The sequence below is a fragment of the Pristiophorus japonicus genome, chromosome 6 (genome assembly GCF_044704955.1).
Source record: "Pristiophorus japonicus isolate sPriJap1 chromosome 6, sPriJap1.hap1, whole genome shotgun sequence".
NCBI lineage: Eukaryota > Metazoa > Chordata > Chondrichthyes > Pristiophoridae > Pristiophorus > Pristiophorus japonicus.
The window spans coordinates 55,454,709-55,479,526 of record NC_091982.1 but is presented as its reverse complement, the minus strand read 5'-3'; the positions used below and the strand labels follow the sequence as shown (position 1 = coordinate 55,479,526).

Here is a 24,818-nt window from a genome sequence, read left to right as displayed (position 1 = left end):
AGGATAATGTAAGTGCGCATTTTTAAAAAGTTTTTCACCCGATCGCCTGAGGGAAGCAGCCAACCAGGATTTCTGGGCCAATAAACCAAGGCCCCGTCTGCCCTCTCAGGTGGACGTAAAAGATCCTATGACACTATTTCGAAGAAGAGCAGGGGAGTTATCCCTGGTGTCCTGGCCAATATTTATCCCTCAATCAACATTGCTGAAACAGATTTTCTGGTCATTATCACATTGCTGTTTGTGGGAGCTTGCTGAGTGCAAATTGGCTGCTGCGTTTCCCACATTACAACAGTGACTACACGCCAAAAGTACTTAATTGGCTGTAAAGTGCTTTTGGACTTCCAGTGATCGTGAAACGCGCTATATAAAAATGTAAGTCTTTTTTTCCTTAGTTTGAGACGGATCATTTGGAGAAGGGAGGAAAAGTGGGGAGTAGGGGAGGGGAGGGAAGCGTTTTCCCATTCCACAGAAAAGTCATTCTGTAACAACATGGACTCTGCATGGAAAGTCTGCTTCCTTGATGGTCCAAGTGACCCAGTCCAGTTAGTGAATGGTGGGAGAAGAGAGAGTGTGAGGGGGAGGGGAGCAAATTAGATTAACACCAGTCACATACCAAAGTATTTGCTGGAAAAACTTCATGGCTGGATCTGCTGTTTATATTTAGTAATGTTCAGTAATTCAATTATTATTTTTTGTGCTGGGGAGTCATGAGACACAGAACAGCTGTTAACAATCAAGGGGAATATTATTAAGATCCATCTGTCTGCAGGAGAGACAGAAATATCTTACAGATAAAATCCCTTTAGGTTGTGTTTTTTTTCCAGTTTTCTGTCACTTAGCTGTACATGAGATGCAAAAAATGCTTGTTTTCAAATTCTTCCATGGCCTCATCCCCTCCCTATCTCTGTAACCTCCTCCAGCCCTACAACCCGCCGAGGTCTCTGCGCTCCTCCAATTCTGGCCTCTTGCGCTTTCCCGATATTCTTCGCTGGTGGCCGTGCCTTCAGCTGCCCGGGTCCCAAGGTCTGGAATTCCCTGCCTAAACCTCTCTTCCCCCTCCTTTTGTGTATGTTTAATATAATAAAACGTCCCAAGACGCTGCACACGAGCGATTATCAAACAAAATTTGACACCGAGCCGCATAAGATGATATTAGGACAGATGACCAAAAGCTTGGTCAAAGAGGTCGGTTTTAAGGAACGACATCAAGGAGGAGAGAGAGATGGAGAAGCAGAAAGGTTTAGGAAGGGAATTCCAGAGCCTAGGTAGCTGATGGTAAAGCGATTAAAGTTGGGGACATGCAAGAATTAGAGGAGAGCAGAGATCTCAGAGGGTTGTAGGGCTGGAGGAGGTTACAGAGATAGCAAGGGGCGAGGCCATGGAGGGATATGAAGCTGCTCCTTAAAACCTATTTCTATGACTAAGATTTTGGTCACCTATCGTAATATCTCTTTAAGTGGCTCAGTGTCAAATTTTGTTTGATAACGCTCCTTGGGATATTTTCTTTGTTTAAAGGTGCTATATAAATTTAATTTTTTTGACTCTACCAGGTTAAGATTAGATGCATTCTCGGGTTGAGTACACAATAATAAGGCACAAAAAGTAATACTCTTAATCCTCCCCCCACAGGGATTATATTATGGCTACGGGACTGCCAGATGTGAGGCAGGCTTCAGAGGCTGAAGAATTCAATGAAGAATGTTCAGGTACATCATTTCTGATTTTACCCATTTAACATTATTTGCAAGTCGAAAGAGCTCTGTGTTGAAACTGGTTCCTCGGGCCCTCGGCTATAAGCAGTGAGCAATGTATATACTGTGGTGAAAGGTTAGGTCATTTCAACCTTAAATGTTTTTACAGGTGATTATTTCCCTTAGTAAATATTTCTGACTCTTTACAGAAACATTCATGAGCTGTTCAAACTGGCAAGTGTTGATTTTCCAACATCTTTGCAACAAGGAAGAAACAAGGAAGGATACATTGACCTTAGAGTGAGTGCAGCTTAGGTTTACCAGAATGATACCCGGACTCCAAGGGTTAGGTTACGAGGAGAGATCACACAAATTAGGGTTGTATTCCCTGGAATTTAGAAGGTTAGGGGTTGATCTGATCGAAGTTTTCGAGACATTAAGGGAAACAGATAGGGTGGACAGAGAAAAACTATTTCTGCTGGTTGAGGAGTCTAGGGGGCCGAAATTCAGCCTCCCGATAGGTGGCGGCCACCCAGCGATGTCGAATGGCCATCGATTTTTCATCGAATAGCCGCCGCTCACATAATTCTCCTTGGAGGTGTTTCCGGCAGTGACCATATCTGCCCCGCTGCTGCTGAAGCCTCGTAAGTGTGTCATCAAAGAGCGCACTACCGACATCCTGCCCCGGAAGCGAAAGGTGCCCCCAACAGTTTTCTGTGTCGGTGCACTGTGTTTGAAATGGCGGTGCGACCGTCATTAAAGGGGAGGGCGCACTGCCGCGGCAGCCATTTTACTTTTTTTTTGTCAGCTGACTGGCAGGTTGGCCCAAAAGTTATGCCCCCAGGTTCGGCCGGGCCGCCAACAGGCAGCCTGGCACCCTCTCTTGGATGGCAGGCTGTTGGCCTGGTTGAAACCCTCCCAGTGGAGCGAACTTAAAAACATGCAGAGTTCGCAGCGGCCCTCCCCTTTAACTGAAGGGGAGAGACGTTGTGACGTGCCAGCGCGATGACGTCACCAGCCCGCGCTGATGACTGACAGCGGCAGACACTCCGTCCCGCCTCCACTTCCGCCGCCATTATGACCAAATTCTGTCCCGCTTGGAAAAATATGAAAAAGAGCTGATTTTCGCAGGATAGGCCGCCGCATCCATTGCGGCCAAAAAGGTAGGTGCGACCTGTTTTCCGGCTGGGGTGAATTTCGGCCCCTAGGACTCGGGGACATAGTCTAAAAATTAGAGCCAGACCTTACAGAAGTGAAATTAGGAAACACTTCTACACACACAAAGAGTGGTAGAAGTTTGGAACTCTCCTCTGCAAACAGAAAGTGATGCTAGATCAATTGTTAATTTTAAACCTGAGATTTATAGCTTTTTGTTAACCAAAGGTATTAAGGGATATGGGCCAAAGGCGGGTATATGGAGTTAGGTCACAGATCAGCTATGATCTCATTGAATGGCGGAACAGACTCGAAGGGCCCAATGGCCTCCTCCTGTTTCTATAAGGTAAATCCAATATCCTCCAATCCTTCCAGGATGCTGCCCTGTGTACTTTCCAATCCGATTGTCACAGGCCTCACCAGATTTCCTTATTTCATGGTCACTGGTACCAGGGCAATGCTGTCAGTTGATTTGTGTATCTACGCACACTTGAGGTTACTGAAAATCAAAGTGGTTTATGACAAATACCAGTTAGACAGTTTTTCCACAATATGGTATACAAAGCCTACCAGACATCAGTATTCGGCTAAATCAGACACGGTCAAGTGAAGTCATCTGTCATCTTTCCATTTGAAGTTAATGTCCTTCCCCAATATGTTCAAATCTTCCCAGCAGATGCGACAGTGACCACCTTGAATTTGAAATGAATTGGTTGAAGACCCTGAGATCTAGTTTGAGGCAGTGTCTTTTTTAATGTGACTACTTCAGATGAACCATGTCCATCCAGTGGTCCTATTGCAGTGGCCTCCCTTTTCCCAAGCAGTAAGGATCAACTGGGCTGCCGCCCTGGACATTCTGTGCTGACTAGAGGAGGACAATGTACCACAGGTTCACAGTACATTAGAGCCTGCAAATAACTGGTTCTGACATCCTACAAATCCCTAACTCATTTGTGTTAAATTCCTTTCTCCACCATTTTAGCAGGAGGAGGCCATTGGGCCCCTCGAGCCTGTTCCACCATTCACTGAGATCATGGCTGATCTGTGACCTAGCTCCAGATACCTGCCTTTGGCCCATGTCTCTTTGTATCTTTGGTTAACAAAAAGCTATCAATCTCGGGTTTAAAATTAACAATTGATCTAACGTCACTTTCTGTTTTGCGGAGGAGAGTTCCATTTAAAATAAAGAGATTAAAGCGCAGAGAAGGTCATTTCAAAGAACCATCAACTAGTACAACACAGAAGGAAGCCATTCGGCCCATCGGGTCTGTGCCAGCTCTTTCGAAGAGCAATGCAGTCAGTCCCACTCGCTCACTCTATCCTCATATCCCTGCAATTTTTTTTCTCCTTCAAGTATGTATCCAATTTCCTTTTGAAGACTACTATTGAATCTGTATCCATCACCCTATTAGGCAGTGCATTCCAGATTCTAACCACTCGTTGCGTAAAAAGGTTTTCCTCATGTCGCCTCTGGTTCTTTTGCCAATCACCTTAAATCTGTGCCCTCTGGTTATCGACTCTTCCATCATTTGAAACACTTTCTCTTTATTTACTCATTCTAATTTAATATCAGTGTGTTAAATGGTCCTAGGCTTATTCTCTCTCACAGAACCATGTAGGCAGTCTCAACATAACATAGTTAGTTGCTCCCTATGACAAAGCAGTAAATAGCCACATGCATGCATGAGTATATCATTACATTGCCACCATCTTGCAGGGAAGAAGCACAGACGGTGAGGTTAAGGGTCATTGCACTCAATCCACAGCTGCTACCTGGGCATTCCTCCGCCGGGTGCCAATCGATAGCTTCTTCCAGGCTGCCACATGCAGAAATCCTCACATAGTCACTCCATGTTATTGCCTGTGTTTAACCACAGAGCACAAACATGCTTTTGGCAGATTGGTCCTATAAGCTGCCGTTTGAAAGATAGAAGGAAAAATAGAAGGAAGGAAAGAAAGAAGAAAAGATAGATAGAAGGAAAAAGAAATAGAAGGATAGATAAAAGGAAGGAAAAAAGGAAAGAAAGACAGACTTGCATTTCCATAGTGTCTTTCACACCCATGGACGTCCCAATGCACTTTATAGCCAATGAAGTACTTTTGAAGTGTACTCACTGTTGTCATGTTATGACTGCAATGTAGATGAACTCCCCTGTTAAAGTTATACTGCTTTGGTGTGTGGAAGGTGCAGTGTGAAGAAGAAAAATGGGTTATATGCCTGGGTAAGAAGAGTGCAATAGCCTGTGGTTATGCCACTGGACAAGTAGCTCAGAGGTCAGGAATTCAAATGCTACCATGGCAAGTTCTGAAATTGAATTCAAATAAATCAGATCATATGTGGGCTGGCACCAGAAAATTTACCACAAAACCTGCTGGATTGTTATAATAGCCTTCAGGGAAGGGACCTGCCACACTTAGCAGGTCTGTCCTACCTGTGATTCCAGTCCCACACTTTGTGATTGTCTCCAAATGCCCTCAGGGCAATTAGGGATTGGCAATTAATACTGCCCTTGCAATGTTGGCCACAAACCAACAACAAAATGTTAGGTTCTCCTTCATTGAATAATATCCATCCTCCACATATCAGAGTTCTGCCCTGCAGGGAAAAGAACATAAGAAATAGGAGCAGGAGTAGGCCATACGATCTCTCGAGCCTGCTCCGCCATTGAATAAGATCATGGTTGATCTTCGACCTCAACTCCACTTTCCCGCCCTCTCCCCGTAGCCCTTGATTACCTTAGGGCCCAAGAATCTATCGCTCTCCGTCTTAAATATATTCAACCACTGAGCATTCACAGCCCTCTGGGGTAGAGAATTCGAAAGATTCACAACCTTCAGTGAAGAAATGTCTCCTCATCTCAGTCGATCTCTTATCCAGAGTCTATGACTCCTAGTTCTAAACTCCCCAGCCAGGGAAAACATTCTCCCTGCATCTACCTTGTCAAGCAATTGAATTGTATATGTTTCAATGAGATCACCTCTGAATTTTCTAAACCTCAGAGAATTACAGGTCCAATCTATTCAATCTTTGGATAAAGCTTTGGATGGGGAAGGTGGGCCTCATGCAACCCCTGCAGCTGCCAGTACATCACCTTTATCTGGCAGTCCACTCCCACTTGCGTGTCAGACCCTGATTAAAGCGGACACGGGGTCGCATGGAAACTGGTGGAGTCCCAACCATATCTGGGTCCCAAACCCTTCCCCGTCTTTGTAGCCCAACCCTACCAGATTCATGGCAGGAATGTACCAACTGGGCTGCTGTTCCTCAGCACCCCGTGCCTTCCCCCCATCGCCCCACTCCCCCTCTCCCCCTCCATCCACCCGCTCCCCCCAATGTCGCAACTCCCACATCTGTAATGCAGTGACAGTTTCACCTTTACGCTCAGCCATTCTGAGTTATGTGGATGCTCTGTCATATTGAGGGAAGGGGAGAAGCCAGTTGAATAAAAAAAGTTTAAATAGAAATTGTATCCTCCATTAAATAAGAACATAAGAACATAAGAAGTAGCAGCAGGAGTAGGCCATTTGGCCCCTCAAGCCTGCTCCACCATTCAATAAGATCATGGCTGATCTGATCATGGACTCAGCTCCACTTCCCTGCCCGCTCTCCATAACCCTTTACTCCCTTGTCGCTCAAAAACCTGTCCATCTCCGCCTTAAATATATTCAATGACCCAGTCTCCACAGCTCTCTGGGACAGAGAAGTCCACAGATTCATAACCCTCAGAGAAGAAATTTCTCCTCATCTGTTTTAAATGGGCAGCCCCTTATTTTAAGACCATGTCCTCTAGTTTTAGTTTCCCCCATGAGTGGAAATATTCTCTCTGCATCCACCTCATCATCCAGTGAGCTATAATGAAGTGGGTGATGCATATCATTTTAAGAATGTAGATGACACTTTGAGCCAGGTGATCTATCTGTTCTCTACATGCTGAGGCATAGCTAGGGATGAGCATTAGGGTGCTTGGGGGTTGGGGGAGTTGTGGGTTGAAATGATTGCAGGGCTGCACTTTCCCAAAGTAATAAACAAGTGTCAAGTATAATTTCTTCTTGATGTATTATTTGGGGCTGAGCGATTTAATTCGGTGGACGATCCCCTGTGTACACTGTGCATGGGTTTATAAAGAACACATATACAGGCCTACTACACAGTGACTGCATAAGGAATGTTCTCCATCGTCAGTTAAAGCATGGAAATATGCATTGTTACATGTTAATTAACAAAATGCATAAAATGGTATTCTCCCTGAAATTACACCATGGGCTATTATCCCTCCCTGGCCTCGACCCTTCCTATTTCTGTAACCTTCTCCATCCCTCCGACAACTCTGCATTCCTCCAATTCTGGCCTCTTGTGCATCCCCAAGTTCCTTTGCTCCACCATAGGCGGCTGGATCCTCAGCTGCCCAAACCTCTCCACCTCTCTTTCCTCCTTTAAGATGCTCCTTAAAACCTACCTCTTTGACCAAACTTTTGGTCATCTGCCCTAATTTCTCCTTTTGTGCTTCCATGTCAAATTTTGTTTTATAATACCCCCATTTTGCACGCTGGGATGTTTTACTACGTTAAAGGCGCTATATAAATACAAGTTGTTGTTGTTATTGTGCCTAGGCTATAAGCTCTGGGATTTTCTCCCTAAACCTCTCCGCCTCACTCGCCTCCTCTTAGACACGCCTTAAAACCTACCTCTTTTAACCAATCTTTTGGTCAATGGCCCTAATGTCTCCTTCTTTGGCACAGTGTTAACTTGTTTTGTTTGATAATGCTCCTGTGAAGCACCTTGGGACATTTTGCCACGTTAAAGGTGCTATATAAATGCAAGTCATTGTTGTTGAATGGTTAACACATCTGAAATTCCTGTGCCCATTACTATAGTACTTGAAAATAAATAGGTTAACACGTATACTAATATAATGCAGAGAAGAATATCGGACAAACATTTAAGCACTTGCCCACTTGTATCTCATGGTCTATATTTTGGGGCCCAAGGGTTTTAAGTACTTCAACAAAATAAAAAGACAAATCTATAATTAAATGCTAATACACTGAATCACTAATGTCATGTGATACAGACCAGATTCCAAATGGCTCTCGTCTTCTGTACAGGTCAGGTCACAGACAGGATCAGCAGAGCTTCAAATCACTGTTTGTTTCCATAACTGACTGCGTTGTGAACTTTGTTGGCAGCTCAGCGCAGTGCAGTCTAACAAAGTCTGCAGCGCAGATTTACTGGACAGCAATGGAGAAGCAATCCATTGTTGTCTTGGCTGCGCTGCACAGTCAGAACGGCTCGTTGAAATGAACAATTAAAGTAGCACTCGCGTATGAAATATAGAAACATAGAAAGTAGGTGCAGGAGTAGGCCATTCGGTCCTTCGAGCCTGCACCACCATTCAATATAATAATGGCTGATCATGCAACTTCAGTACCCCTTTCCTGCTTTCTCTCCATACCCCTTGATCTCTTTAGCTGTAAGGGCCACATCTAACTCCCTTTTGAATATATCCAACGAACTGGCCTCAACAACTTTCTGTGGTAGAGAATTCCACAGGTTCACAATTCTCTGCATGAAGAAGTTTCTCCTCATCTCGGTCCTAAATGGCTTAACCCTTATCCTTAGACTGTGACCCCTGGTTCTGGACTTCCCCAACATCGGGAACATTCTTCCTGCATCTAACCTGTCCAATCCCGTCAGAATTTTATATGTTTCTATGAGATCCTCTCTTATTCTTCTAAATTCCAGTGAATATAAGCCTAGTCGATCCACTCTTTCTTCATATGTCAGTCCTGCAATCCCGGGAATCAGTTTGGTGAACCTTCACTGCACTCCCTCAATAGGAAGAATGTCCTTCCTCAGAATATGAGACCAAAACTGTACACAATGTTCAAGGTGTGGCCTCACCAAGGCCCTGTACAACTGCAGTAAGACCTCCCTGTTCCTATACTCAAATCCTCTTGTTATGAAGGCCAGCATGCTATTTGCTTTCTTTACCGCCTGCTGTACCTGCATGCCTACCTTCAATGACTGATGTACCATGACACCCAGGTATCGTTGCACCTCCCCTTTTACTAATCTGTCACCATTCAGATAATAATCTGCCTTTCTATATGTTCCATGTATGGCCCGGGAAGGCAGAATTACCCTGGACCTGTTTGCAGTCTAAGGGTTAACGAGACACACCAGTCTCAATCAGAAAGAAAGAAAAACTTGCATTGATATAGCGCCATCCCCAACCACCGGACATCTCAAAGCGCTTTACAGCCAATTAAATCACTGTTGTAATGTGGGAAGCACAGCAGCCAATTTGCAAACAGCAAGCTCCCACAAACACCAATGTGATAATGACCAGATAATCTGCTTTTTGTTATGTTGATTGAGGGATAAATATTGACCCCAGGACACTGAGGATAACTCCGCTGCTCTTCAAATTGTGCCATTGGATCTTTTACATCCACTGGAGAGGGCAGACAGGACCTTGGTTTAACGTCTCATCTGAAAGACAGCACCTCCGACAGTGTAGCACTCCCTCAGCACTGCTTTGGAGTGTCAGCCTAGATTTTTGTGCTCAAGTGTGAATTGAACCTACAACTTTCTGACTCGGAGGCGAGAGTGCTGCCCACTGAGCCACAGCTGACACTGTATACAATCAGGTGAAAATAATCCATCGCTTTCCAGCAATATTATCGAGCAGTTTCATTGGGCCCAAGTTTCGAGCCGCGCCTAGAACGGCGCAGTCCCGACCTGGATGCCCGTTTTTCGCGCCACAAAGTGCGCCTAAAAAAAACCTCCAGATTCTCCACCTCCCTGCAGGTCCTCTGGCCCTCGGCGCAGCGCAGCAGGAGCTGTAGGGGGCGGAGCCAGGTCCCTGCGCTGAAAACAGTGCCGGGACCTCTGCACATGCACGCTACAGTGGGCGTGCATGTTCAGTAGCTCCAGGCGCCCAAAACTGTGTGGGAGGGGCCCGAAGCACGCAGCCCCTAGCCCTGGCCGAATGGCCTCACTGGGGCTGCGTGAATAAGGCTCCTCCCACGGCCAGCTCCTGCTTCCTCCCGGCCCGACTCGACTTCCGTTTCCCGCCTCCGGACCAGACCCGACACCGACCTGACTCCCGCTTCCCCCCCACCCCGGACCCGACCAAACCCAACACCGACCTGACTCCCGCTTCCCCCCCGCCCCCGGACCCAACCCAACACCGACCTGACTCCCGCTTCCCCCCCCGCCCCCGGACCCGACCCAACACCGACCCGACTCCCGCTCCCCCCACCCCCTCGCCCCCGCCTCCGGACCGGACCCGACACCGACCCGACTCCCGCTCCCCCCCCCCACCGCCCCCGGACTGGATCCGACCTGACCTCCCTCTCCCTCCCTCCCCCCGACCTGAACCGAACTGACCTCCCTCCCACCACCCCCCTGACCCGCGCTCCCCCCGACCCGACCCAACGCCACCTACCTGTAAATCTGGTGCTGGGGACGGGCCCTGCCCGAATTCTCGGGCCCGGCCCGTTCAGCCTCCCTCCCCCTTCTCCTTCCCCTCCCCACAATCTCCTTCCCCCCCCTCCTTCCCCCCCCAAATCTCCTTCCCCTCCCCATCTTCTTTCTCCCCCTTCTCCCCTTTATCCCCTTCTCCCCCTCCCCCCTTCTCCCCCCCTTCTCCCCATCCCTCCCCCTTCTCCCTCATCCCTCCCTCTTCCCTCCCTATGCTCCCCCCCTCTTTCCCTCTACCCTCCCTCCTCCCCCTCCCCTCGCTGTCAGAAACACAGACACTGACAGACAGAGAATGAGAGACACACACAGACAGACAGAGAGATAGAGACACTGACAGAGACACACTAGGGGGGGGGGGGGGCATCCCAGCACGCTGTTGGAGGGCTCCCGGTGCTGCAGTCGGTAAGTAGAAAATGTTTTATTTATTAATTTTTTTGATTGATTTATTGGTTGATTTATTGATGTATTTATCATTTATTATTGATGATGGCTCTTTATTTGTAAAACTGAAGTGTTTAATGTTTGTAAACTTCCCTTTACCCCCCCCCCCCTCCCCCCCCCACCATTCCCTACGCCTGATTTGTAACCTATACCTGATTTTCTAAAGTGTAGACAAGGTTTTTTCGAGCGTACAAAAATCTTCACTTACTCCATTCTAAGTTAGTTTGGAGTAAGTTTTCACTCACGAAACTTTGAAATCAGGCGTAAGTGACCGGACACGACCTCTTTTGAAAAAAAAATTCTGTTCCAAAGTGAAATTGTTCTAACTGACTAGAACTGGAGCAAACTAAATGACGAAAATTCCGATTTCTAAGATATTCCGTTCTACACCAGTTGCTCCTAAAAATCAGGAGCAAATCATGTGGAAACTTGGGGCCATTACTTCAACTGTGGTGGGGTAAGCGGGATTAATGCTGCCCAAAGACGCATATTCGACAAGAAAAAGCTTAATCGTGCATCTGGGTCCAGATCATGGCTGCCCAGCCAAGGCTTAATGCTCTATTGGCAAGAAAACCTGCTGGCATCATACCTATGGATAAAGCTGTGCCAATGTCCTTAAAATCTTCTGCATAAATTAAACTATCTAGCCAGACACCACTGAATAACTGCATGTAAATTTCCTTAAGCACTTCACCCACGAAGTAATGTCCAGTTGATTCACTCAGCAAGGTTATTGACGATGTTTGTGTACATTCTAATTGATCCCCCATTATTCCTACCGCTGGATAGATATCGGTACGATTAGGCGTGAGACGATGTGATGTGTCCTCAGTACGTGCAGTTTCAGCACAGTTGAAGATGATTAAAGGAGTTGATAGGGTAGATACACCCTATTTCCTCTGGTGGGGGAGTCCAGAACAAGGGGGCATAACCTTACAATTAGTTCAGGGATGATGTCAGGCAGCATGTCTTCACACAAAGTGTCATGGAAATCTGCAAAACTCTTCCCCCCCAACCAGCCTCAACAGTTTTTTGGGGGTCAATTGTAAATGTCAAAACTGAGATTGTCAGGTTATTGTTAGACGAGGGTATTAAGGGTTTCGGGACCAAGGCGGGTAGATGGAGTTAAGATACAGATCAGCCATGATCTAATTGAATAGCGGAACAGACTCGAGGGGCTGTTCCGATGTTGCAAGTGTTATTACGAAGAGCAACATTAAAACACACTCAGCACAATTGTCTAAAATAGCCACAATTCCAAACAGTGAAAGGATCTTTTGACAATAAATTTTTGAACAGGACGTGCGTGACATCATTTGATTGTGGAGAATAAATGCAGCAGTTTCTTGTAAGCGGCAGATGAAACAACTTTTTTTTATGCTTATCAAGTTGAGGGCATGATGGTGCTGAGGAATTGGACCTATTCCTGCTTCCTATGCCCGTTGATAACGTTGAGCATTCTCAGGCCAGATACAGTACAGCCAGATACCGAGCAAAGCACCCTCCAGTCTAACCCAGGGCCACCATTTCTGGTTGGACCTGTTACCTGGAGCTTTAATTATGTGAGCTCCCTGCCTCCAACCGCTTTGTCTGGTCAAACAACATTTTTATCCCCCATCTCCAATATTTTTAGAACTAATAAACAAAAGTGTCAAAGAAAATGGGAAAATGAAAACACTCGGCTGGGCAGGGAAGTGGAGCAGAGTCCATGATAAGAACATAAGAATTAGGAACAGGAGTACGCCATCTAGCCCCTCGAGCTTGCTCCGCCATTCAACAAGATCATGGCTGATCTGGCCGTGGACTCAGCTCCACTTACCCGCCTGCTCCTCATAACCCTTAATTCCCTTATTGGTTAAAAATCTATCTCTCTGTGATTTGAGCTAGCCTCAACTGCTTCCTTGGGCAGAGAATTCCACAGATTCACAACCCTCTGGGAGAAGAAATTCCTTCTCAACTAGGTTTTAAATTGGCTCCCCCATATTTTAAGGCTGTGCCCCCTAGTTCTAGTCTCCCCGACCAGTGGAAACAACCTCTCTGCCTCTATCTTGTCTATCCCTTTCATTATTTTAAATGTTTCTATAAGATCACCCCTCATCCTTCTGAACTCCAACGAGTAAAAACCCAGTCTACTCATCTATCATCATAAGGTAACCCCTCATCTCCGGAATCAGCCTAGTGAATCATCTCTGCACCCCCTCCAAAGCCAGTATATCCTTCCTTAAGTAAGGTGACCAAAACTGCACACAGTACTTCAGGTGCAGCCTCACCAATACCCTATACAGTTGCAGCAGGACCTCCCTGCTTTTGTACTCCATCCCTCTCACAATGAAGGCCAACATTCCATTCGCCTTCCTGATTACCTGCTGCACCTGCAAACTAACTTTTGGGGATTCATGCACAAGGACCCCCAGGTCCCTCTGCACCGCAGAATGTTGTAATTTCTCCCCATTCAAATAATATTCCCTTTTACTGATTTTTTTCCCCAAGGTGGATGACCTCACACTTTCCGACATTGTATTCCATCTGCCAAACCTTAGCCCATTCGCTTAACCTATCTAAATCTCTTTGCGGCCTCTCTGTGTCCTCTACACAACCCGCTGATCTCATTGAATGGTGGAGCAGGTTGAGGGGCCAAATGGCCTACTCCTGCTCCTATTTCTTAGGTTCGGTTGTTTTAATGTCCCTTTTGATTTTTCTCCCGGGTTGTCATGTATGTACTTTTGGAATCACTAGCCACTAGATGGCATCACTGTTGGAGGCCATTGGGCTGCATGCATGTGTGTGTAGCCCAAGTATAAAAGGCCAGCCATTTTGAATATTAGTCACTTTGGGCCTTAATAAAGCAGAGCCAAGGTTATACCTCTTGGAGTTAAACAGTACTCAGTCTAACAGTTATTGCATACACAACACGGGTGTTGCTGTCAGCAGCATCCATTGGATTAACTTGGAATTACTGGAGTTTCCAGGACAATCCTGGAGGGTTGCCAACCCAAGTCTGCCCCAACAATGTGTCTCAGCCCCAACCTCAGAAGAGCATCAGTGAGAAACACTGTTTTTTCCATTTCCTACTCCAGCTATCCTTTGGCCTTTGTGTTGTAGGCCCACATCCACCCGGAACTGCACTGTGACTGCCCAAAGCTCGTTTCACATGGGACTCCATACAGCCAGCAGATAAGAGAGACCTTCACCCCATCAGTCGGGGTTGAATTTTGAACCCAGATCCCAGCTGTGAACGGCTTAAATGTCCAAGGCTGCTGTTTGCTTCTTGAGTCCAACAGTATGAGCTGAAATGGAATCTTCAACTGTAATAGACGTTTAGTAAAAATACTTTTACATCTTCACTGAATTTTCTCAAGTTCTGCTTCTGTGGCTCAGTGGGTAGCACTCTCATTTCTGGGTAAGAAGGTTGTGGGTTCAAGTCCGACTCCAGGGACTTGAGCACATAAATTCAGGCTGACACTCCAGTGCAATGCTGAGGGAGTGCTGCACCGTCGGAGATGCCGTCTTTCAGATGAAACATTAAACCGAGGCCCCAACTGCCACCTCGGGTGATCCATGGCCTTATTTCGAAGCAGGGGATCTCCCCGGTGTCCTGGCCAATATTTATCCTTCAATCAAAACAACAAAAAAAAGATTATCTGGTTATTATCACATTGCTGTTTGTGGGAGCTTGCTTTGTGCAAATTGGCTGCTGCGTTTCCCACATTACAACAATGACTGCACTCCAGAAGTGGCTGTGAAGGGCTTTAAGACAACTGGTGGTCGTGAAAGGCGCTATATAAATGCAAGTCTTACCATTTCTCCAGGCGGGTGGGTCACAGGCCGAAACAATCAGCCACCAGTATGTGTCAAGACATTTGCGTTTTAATTAATCTTGAGAGTCACTTCCAGTGGGGTCTCTGTTTCATGAAAGTTATGTGTTAATCCTTTCCTATCCACAAGTTTGACAATTTTCTAACTGAAACATTGTGGGCTGATAGAATGAGATTTTTTTGCAAGCTAATAACATGTGAGCAAGGATGCAGTTAGCAGTGCCCGGGAAATAAAAATGACACATAATTTATAAAGGTACTGAGTGCGGCTGTGGTTTTACCCCCAACCTTGTCATAAAAGATAACAATAATGGGTGGCAGTGTCTATCCCAGTCAGTACAAGCACCCTTCTCTTCTCCAAAGTATTTACATGGCATGCCTGTGTAACGTTTGGAATTGCTTCCAGACTCGACAGGAACAGGCCTTGAAGTGGCAAGTTGCTCCTCATATTTATGGGCCAAGTGCCAGATTAGATTGCAAGGCAAACAGAAAACGTCTCAAGGCTGCAGTTAAATCCATGAGGACAATATGGTGAGACGGAGTTAGAGAGAGTACTGGTTTCACAAATGACAGCTTTTAATGCTGCAGAGAGGGTCACAGCTCACCGTGACACTCTCTGTCCATCTGGCCGTGTGCTTCTGGCGTGCTTGCAGCCGGTAGTGTTAATGATATTACCTCTATGTTTAAAATCAGCTCCAGTTACGAGTCCACGGGAAAAAAAAGTCAGCATAGTCTCATCTCACGGCGACAACTCCAATTGCACTTTTATAAAAAGCCCTTACTATGCCAGACACGAGACTCCCAAAGCAAGCGCTCTACTCGGAACTCCTTCATGGCAAACGAGCCAAAGATGGGCAGAGGAAACTGTTATCTATGAATAAAGAGTCTGACTGGATACTGTGAGCTCAAAGTAAAATGTGACCTTAGTCTTTTATTGTAGGTCTCCAGAGTGCCTCTCCAGCCTGTGAGGCCTGCTTAAGTACCTGTGCTCCCAAGGGATTGTGGGATCCCTTGGGACTCCAGCGGATGAGCCCTCTGGTGGCTGTACAAGGCATATACAAGTTTACATACATAACAGAAACGTTACAAGGAGCCTCCCTGAAAAAGTGTAACATCCCCACCGACACCTGGGAGTCCTTGGCCAAAGACCGCCCTAAGTGGAGGAAGTGCATCCAGGAGGGCGCTGAGCACTTCGAGTCTCATTGCTGGGAGCATGCAGAAAACAAGCGCAGGCAGCAGAAAGAACGTGCGGCAAAACTGTCCCACCCTCCCTTACCCTCAACAACTGTCTGTCCCACCTGTGACAGGGACTGTGGCTCTTGTATTGGACTTTTCAGCCACCTAAGGACTCATTTTAAGAGTGGAAGCAAGTCTTCCTCGATTCCGAGGGACTGCCTATGATGATGAAGGTAGAAAAAGATAAAAGAGACTTGCATTTCTATAGCACCTTTCACGACCACCCGACGTCTCAAAACGCTTTACAGCCAATGAAGTACTTTTTGAAGTGTTGTAATGTGGGAAACGCGGCAGTCAATTTGTGCACAGCAAGCTCCCACAAACAGCAATGTGATAATGACCCGATCATCTGTTTATATTGCATTAATTGAGGGATAAATATTGGCCAGGACACCGGGGAGAACTCCACTGCTCTTCTTCCCAATAGTGCCGTGGGATCATTTACGTCCACACGAGAGAGCAGCCCGAATCTCAATTTAACTTCTCATCCTGAAAGATGGCACCTCCAACAGTGCAGCACCCCTCAGCACAGCGCTGGGAGTGTCAGTCTAGATTGATGTGCTCAAGTCCCTGGAGTGAGTCTTGAACCCACAACCTCCTAACTCAGAGGTGAGTGTGCTACCCATTTTTTTAAAAAATTATTAATATTTGTTAAACATTTACAACATCATACAAAGCCATTCCGCCTGTCTGCACAGCTGTTCCTCCAACACATATCATGAAAACGTAAAGTTTAATTTGTCTCCTGTAATATATAATAATCTATTGTACTTTACTAATTGATCATAAAATACTATCTTTAACTTCTTTTCTGAATAAAACATCCACAGAGCCTTATAATGATCTTTTAATTTGTATTTAAAATACTCGTTTAGGTTTATTCTCCTCCCCTTAAAAAACAGAGCATTCCTTCTTTGCACAAACACAAATCTAACCAAACTGAACATTAAATTAATTGCCACTCCGCTAGACTCGGGCAGACTCTCCCGCAATCCCCATCTCAAAATTGAGTCCCACGGGATTCCCATTCTTGAGGCTAGACTTTACTTTCATTTCTGGCGGGTTTTCAGCGATTTTCTCGGCGGTACAAGCTGTTTTTCCGCCCGCGAAAGTTTCCCCCTTAGTTTTTTTTAAAAGAGGTATCGCCCAAATCTGAAAACGCCCGCCGGGACCAAACCGCCGATGAGCAACGGCGAGAAAAATCGCCAGGGTGTAAGTTTGGCCTCAACGGAAGCCCACCCAGATCGCCAAGGGAACCGTTCGTGAAAGCTGCTTAAACAGGGCAGTAGGTGAGAATTCTGCAAAGGAAGGTAAGTTAAAGGTTCTTTTTTTTTAAATTTTAAAACTGCGATTAGGTGTAAAAGTGTCGTGGGAATGTTTGTTCTCGTTTTTATTTTTTTTTATTGAAAATTTTTAAATGAAACATTTCCCCCCCACCCCCCCGTCCCCCCCCCCGCCCACCACTCCCGTCCCTAAGCCCAACCGCAGCCTCAATTTTTAAAAAACTGCCCATTTTACTTAGTTTCCCCTTAATCGGCGAGAAAACCACCAAGAATAATGGTGCCACACCCATTTTCTCGCCGGGCGATTAGTTTTAACATAAAAGATAAATTTTCGCCAGCGTTACTTACCAAACATTAGCGGTTTCTCTGAGCGGGCAATCGGACATTGAGGGGCTCTCGGGAAAGTCTAGCCCTTGCTCTTTGGTCCTCACCCAGTAAGAAAGCATCCTTTAACTGCAGACATAACACCAACAAATGGGCCAGAGTCTCATCCCGTGTCCCACACACTGGGCAAATTCCCACCTTTATTTGCCCAATCTTACATAAGACTATCATGATAAAAATTCGGTTATGAGCCAATTTGAAATCCAGTTCAATCCACTCTGGACATTTAAAATTCACCCACACTTCCTTCCAAATCCTGTTGAAGTCCAGCTGTGGGTATATATTCTGCCAAAACTCCTAAATACCATATAGGAATCTCGAGTATTACAGTTGTCAACTTGGACCAACTCCTCCCCTTTCTCCAGCAGAAAGCTTGGAAAAGTGGGTCGCATTGTACCTCCTTTGGAGATTTGCGTATTTATTTCTTCCATCAAATCCTGTGGCATTGCCCTCATAATCTTCTCATATATGATCTTAATTGTTTTTTCCTCTACCTCCTGATCCTCTGCCCAAACCATGTCCTTCACTACCGCTTCTGGCAACAAACCTGGAAATTACCTCATATAATACCAGCTTTTATAAAAGCTTGATTAAATAATACATCTCCTTCAATGTTGATCCACCTGTTCAAAAATAACAACTGTTCTAAAAATCCCTCAACACCTTTGGGCATAAACTGCACACTTTTAAAAATTGGGCCCAAGTGTCTCCAACCCTCTTATAAAACCTAGACAGAGGTTTAATTAATTTCAAAAATATATTGTTGTATTCCATATAAAATATTCCCTGTCCTCCTATCCCACTTAATTTAAAAAAATGCTGCAAACAACTCTTCCAAAAACTTGTATTTGACTTCTGAAGAGATCTCTTGACACATTTAATTCTAAAGGATTTTTTCTTCAAATCAATATCTGGGAAATTAAGTCCGCACTGATTTTGCTGTCCAATGAGGGTATTGTGAGCAACCAAGGCTGGTTTCCCTTCCCATAAAAATTTTACACAAACCTCTCGGATAGACTTTTCCACCCACTCAAGAATATCCTCCACCGTTAATAAGTACCATAGCTTAGATAGCAGGAGAGCTGCCACCACTGTCGCTCTTTCTTGAACTTTCAAACACCTTCTTTCCCATCTTCCCAAAATCATTTTCATTTTCATAACCTTCGGTTCCCAACTTAATCGATCCACTTCATCCCTATCCTTCTTGCACCCCATATGCACCCCCAGAACTTCTAAAACCTCCACCCACTCCCCCCTACTCCTTCCCACAACCAGGCATTGGGACTTACTATAATTTATCTCGTTCCTGAAGCTCTACAATACTCCTTCACTACTCCCACAGCTTTCTTCACCGACTCCCCATCTCTCAACGTTAAGGTCGTGTCATCTGCATTTTGTTGTATCACCGACACCTGCCCGGAACTGGGAACCACAATCCCGACTACACCTTGTTCCTTTCGCATCATGTAACCTAATGGTTCTTCTACCAATGTGTGCAACAATGGAGACAGGGGACAACCCTGTCTCACTGATCTCTGTATTGGAAAATACTTGGATAAAAAAACCATTATGTTTAACACAGCTAAATGTGTTTGAATAAAAATCCTTATCCACTCAATGAAATTTTCCCCAAAACCAAATGCTTCCAAAACCATCAATAAAAACTCATGAGAGACTCAATTAAAGGCTTTCTCTTGATCCATCTTTAGCACATAAGCTTCCCTCCCACTCTCTTCCATGAGTTCTATCGCATCTCGGATTGAGACCACAGAGTCAGCGATGTCCCGGCTTCTGATTCCATAGGACTGAGAGGGCAAAACTATCTGCGGCATCACCTCCTTCATACGATTTACCATAATCCTCATCAAAATCTTATAATTCACATTTAATAATGTGATGGGCCTCCAATTCTTCATATCCCTTCTATTCCCTTTATTTTTATAAGCTAAGCTTATGGTACCTCTCCTCATAGATGGGGCCAGGCTTCCCTCAGTTTTAATCTCCTTAAAAACCTCTAAGACCAATGGACTTAAAATCTCTAAAAATTCTTTATAAAATTCTGCACTTAGTCCATCGGACCCTGAGCTTTTCCACCCCTTCATTCCACTTATTGCTATTTTTATTTCCGCCAATTCTACTTCTTTGTCACACATGGTTCTCTCATCCTCCTTTAAACCCTCTTCAATAAAAGCATTAACCTTCTCCATCGCCAATTTGGAAAAGTCTTGATAAAAGCTGCCAGTCGCCTCCATAATCTCCCCACTTTCATTAATGATCTTTTCCCCAACCTTCAACTCTCCAATTAAGATAACCTTTGTCACAACTTCTCTTGCTCTAGAAAATATCTAGTACATCTTTCTCCCGCTAATGCATCTTTAGCCTTTGCCCGGAGAATGGCCCACTGGCATAATTTCCATTCTTCCTTTAAAACCTTCCACTTAGTCTCTGCTCCCTTATCCCCTCTGTCAACTGTTTTACAAATATCTGTAAACATTCTATTTATATTCTCTTCTTTTCGCCAGTTAGCTGTTGTTCTTTCTTTCCCATAATGTACCGAAAAAACTTTTACCTCATATTTGAAATTGTCCCACCAAACTTTTTTTTTCAAGAATAAAGGTTCCTTCTGAGCATTCTTTATTATATTTAAAATCTCTTCTTTAAAAGCAATTTATTTCAAGTACTGATTGTTTAAAATCCACACCCCTGAGCCGATCTTAACTCTGCTGTTCCTAATTTGAAGAACCAAAGCCGAGTGGTCACTAAAAAATACTTTTTTATAATAAATCTCCTTCACCTCAGAACTTAACCCTTCTCACATTAACTCAAAATCTACTCTGCTCTGTTTTAAAACATCACTCACACAACCTCTTCTGGAGAACTGCCTTTTTATGGGGGTCTGATCGCCCCATAAGTCTCTCAAATTTAAATTTGCCATCATTTTTACAATCATCTCTCTGGAGTTATCATCCTTAAAGGTCATCTGGGCTGAAATGTCCATCTGAGATAAAAAATATATTAAAATCCCCCACTATACAAGGGTTTTCCGCCTCTGCCGCTTCTGTGAATAAATCACTCAAAAAAACTCAATGCTTGCAATGGTCATTCGGCGCATAGATATTAAAGAGATCACAATTCAATTCATCATTTGTACCTTTAGCTGTAAAAATCTCCCCTCAGTGTCCTTGTCCATCAATGCAATATTTTCTTTCGTGAACGAACTCACTAAAACAGCCACCCCTCTACGGTTATTATTTGCGAAACTTGCAAACACGTCTCCCTTCCAAACCTTCCAAACTCTTTTGAGGATATCTTCATCCCAAAAGGTTTCTTGCAGACACAACAGGTCCATGCCTTTAAAACACTGCAATAACTGCTGCAATTTCTTCTCCCGCCTCAGTCCGTTCACGTTAATCGAGACCAATGTAATCATTGCTCCTAATAAAAGAAGTGTGCCTGATAATCCCCCCATCATCATTAAATCTCTGGCCTTTCCCACCTCTCATGCTCCTTCCTAACCTTTTGGGCAGCTGTTGCTTTCTCCTGCAGTCTCTGGCTCTTTTTCATTTTCTGTTTGAACTTTCCCTGCAGCTTCAGTCTCTTCCTTACATTAAATTAAGGTCACTGAACTGCCCCATCTCCCTCCTTCTGCCCCTCACTAACCTTTCCCTTCCCACATGATGCCCCCCACCCCCCAATTCCATGTCTCCATCCTCTGACTCCTCACTCTCGAGCTCTTCTGTAATCTCCCGTCCCTGTTCCCCGTCAGATACAGAATCTCCCTTAGAGAGTCCTCCTGCTAACCTGGTTTCTCCAACAGTGCCACTCCCTTCAGCCTCACTTCCACCGCTGACCTTTGCTCCCCATTTCTTCTCTCTCTGGGACAATGGCGCGTCTCCACCCATCTTGCTCCCTTTTGGCATCTTTGCCTCCCCGCTCCCGTCCTGCTGCCCCTTTAAGGCTCCTGCTTCTTGCACCCTCTTCTGGTCTTCCCCCCTCCTGCTCCCCAGGATGTACAACTCCCCGTCTCTCTTTAGAGTACTTACACTTACCCCGCACCTGCCTCTGCTCCCCCCACGGACACCTGAAGACGAGCCATATTATGGCGCAACTCTGTCCCTGACCTGTGATGTCCTCTGCTGGCTTTGTCCTTTTCTACCATACTTGGTGTGTTTTCCACCATCTCCATCCTGTTTTCTGCTCTTCAATTTTCTGCCTCTTCTTGGGGTCTTTCCTCATTCCGTTCGACAGCTGTGTCCTCCGCCTGCTCCGCTCTTCTGGCCACTCCACTCACACCTCCTGCTCCTTCTCCCATCTCCTCATCAATCAAGGAGCTTCCTTCTGCCTCATACTCACAGTGGGTGGGGTCTTTGTGACAAACCACACAGCTTTCTGCCTTGCAGTTCCGAGCGATGTGTCCAGACTTGCCACAGTTATAACAGTACAGGTCTGGACAGCTTCTTTCTAAATGGTCATGTCCAAGACAGTAATAGCAAACCTTCACCTGGTTATCATGCAGAACCTGGAAGTACTGCACTCCTTCCATTGTCTCAAATTTCACCGCCTCTGGGAACCGCACTTTTACAAAACGGGTTCCATCAGCTACCCGCATTCCAGGAGAGTATGCCCTCTTTATCACCGAGCAAAGTTTAATGTCCCACGATGCCAACTTTTTTATCAGCACATCATCCTCAACATATACCGGCAGGTTTAAGAATGAAACTACCACCTCTCGGAATACAGCAGAGATACATCCAAGTACTTTTCACCAACCTTCAGGCTCAGTAAATGTCTTTCCATCTCCTCTTGGCTTCTGACCGTCACCTTGAATCCAACATTCGGCTTTGGTCGGCAAGTAAAGCAACTTCCTTCACCGCAGTCCTCGTGTACTGCCTGGATGATATCCTAAGCTCACATCTCCTTATCCTGGCAGTGAACCACCACTGTGGTTTCTTTTCCACAACCTCCTGGGGTCCTGGTCCAAATCTTTGGGCCTTTTATTCTCCCTTCTCAAGACATTCTCTCTCTTGGTTAAATTCATACTGGGAGTGTCATGTATGTAGACCATGTATACTAACTGTATAGTCACATAAAGTGTGCCACCAGAGGGCACTGCGCTGGGAGACCTCAAGGCCCAGTTTAAAAGGCTGCCCACCATGCTTGTGCCTCACTCTGGAGTTACAATAAATGGGACCAAGATCACAACAGCTCAAGTACAATACTAGACCTCATGGAGTCATTCACAAGAGTATTAAAGACATAACAGGGAGCATTGTCCTCTGAGGGGCTCCAGGCCCCTCTGCAGCCATCTGGCTGATGTTTATGGGCCAAAAAGGCCCTAAAGTTTGAAAAAAAAACACCAACTTTTTACACACTCACTCCAACTTCCACAGTAATCAGCAGCATCTGCTCACTCCTAGCCCCTCCCACTTAGAGAGTGCTACCCACTGAGCAACAGCTGACACTTATCAAACCCTAATAAGATTCAAACTGATCTAAACTTCGATTTAACTCGATATATTTTTGCTAGGCAAGGGTTTTAATAGATATGGAACCAAAGGCAGATCGATGGAGTTAAGATACAGATCAACCATGATCTTATTGACAGGCCGAGCATGCTCAAGGGGCTGAATGGCCTCCTCCTGTTCCCATGTTCCGAACACTAGTTTGGGTTCAGCGTTTGACCTGACAGGTTTCAGTTCAAAACCTTGTCTAAAATTAAATTATGCCTGTCTAGTTATTCCAGGAAGATATCTGGCTTTCTTTGACCATTTAGGACCCGGTGGCGAACTTCCAACTCCTGGTACTTTGTGGGTGGTGTACCTGATCTGTGTTGGCCAAGTGGTGTGAGGGTCCTTGCTGATGTGGGCAAAATCGCTCACTCCCGTCTCCAGCAGGCTCGAGGCTCAGGCTTCAGATTGGGATTGATGTCCGGCTAAATGTCGGGGCCTCTGGAGCTGGACTCTGCCATCTAAATATCCACCGTGACCACCTGATTCAATATAACATCAGCAGTTTCACAACTTGGGGCGATTTATCATGCCGTGGCGGTTTGGCTGGTGCAGACACTTTGGTGTTACTCTGCGCAATTGCATTTGTGGAGCATCGTGCACTTTACTCTCGTATACGGACATTCTAAAGACCCGATTTTAATTCTCCTCCCCCTCCCCACCCCCCCCCACCCCGCCAAGTAGCCGGTGAGAGTATCCCGGGTAATGTATTCTCGGCGTGGCGCTCACCAGAGACACGCGCCCCACATCAACCTCAGGCCTCATCTGCCCTCTCGGGTGGATGTCAAATTGCTCCCCCCTTCCCCTGGCACTCCTCAAAGAAGAGCCAGGGCGGTCTCCCAAGTGTCCTACCCAACAATTATTCCTCTACCACCAACCATTGAACAAAACCGATCATCTGGTTATTGATCTCATTGCTGCTCGTGGGAGCTTGCTGTGCGCAAATTGGCTGCCCGCTTTCCCCCAGATTACAGCAGTGACTCCAATTCAAAAATTGCTTCGTTAGCTGTGAAGCACGACGGGACGTCCTGAGCCGTATAATTGCAAGTTCTTTCTTCCTTTGAAGTGTGTCGGCAGCCTCCGAAATCATGTTGTTATCTCTGCTTGAATTTTTCTTTAATTCCCCTTCCCCCCAAATTCCTCTAAAATTGAAAGCTCACAGTTGCAACATAAATCAGAAAGCAGAGGAGAGAATCCGGCTTCGATCCATTTCTCCAAATACTTTTGTCAGTCCTTATTTCTCTCTTGTTACTTTTATTCCCAAAAGGATCTTAGGGCTAGAAATTCGTTGCTGCCCGCTTTGAGGCAGTGACGACGTCGGCCCGCTGCCTTTAGTGTCGGGCGATGTCTACCGCCTCAAAGTGCGATATTCAGTTGTATCGCCCCAAGAGAGTGGAGCGCGAAGGGAAGTATTCCACACTCCTCTTCGGGCGCTTACGGAGCGATAATGCAGGAGGCTGACTCAATTTATTGGCACTAGGATGCCGGCATCCTAACGCCTGAAGATGAAATAAAAAATCCTGGTTAAAAATTACAGTAAACTTTACCCACACTTCCCTACCTACCGCTGCAACAAATTAATAGAGGTTTAAAAAGTGAAATTTCAGCACTTGCCTTGCACTCTGGACGATATCGCCCCGGGATCGTCGCTGGGCCACTCCTTTACCCCACCAGTCTCCGTGCCAGGCGCTACGGCAGGCGAGAGAGTGAATTTTACAAACGTGGGGGCTACGGGAGCGTTGCACACCAGGTGACATCACCGAGTGGGCGGGGCTAGCGAGCGCAGTGCAAACTGTCAACGCCGCCGCTAAACCCTCACT

General features: G+C 45.7%; 1 protein-coding gene across 1 annotated transcript in view; it reads left to right on the top strand.

The window, feature by feature from the left end:
• The window catches only part of LOC139265667 (CRACD-like protein), a 172,041-nt gene that overhangs the window by 79,343 nt on the left and 67,880 nt on the right, over positions 1-24,818 (top strand). Inside the window, exon 2 of the mRNA XM_070882875.1 lies at positions 1,630-1,706. Within this exon, the coding sequence (XP_070738976.1) occupies positions 1,630-1,706 (77 nt within the window). The remainder of the gene's footprint in view (positions 1-1,629; positions 1,707-24,818) is intronic.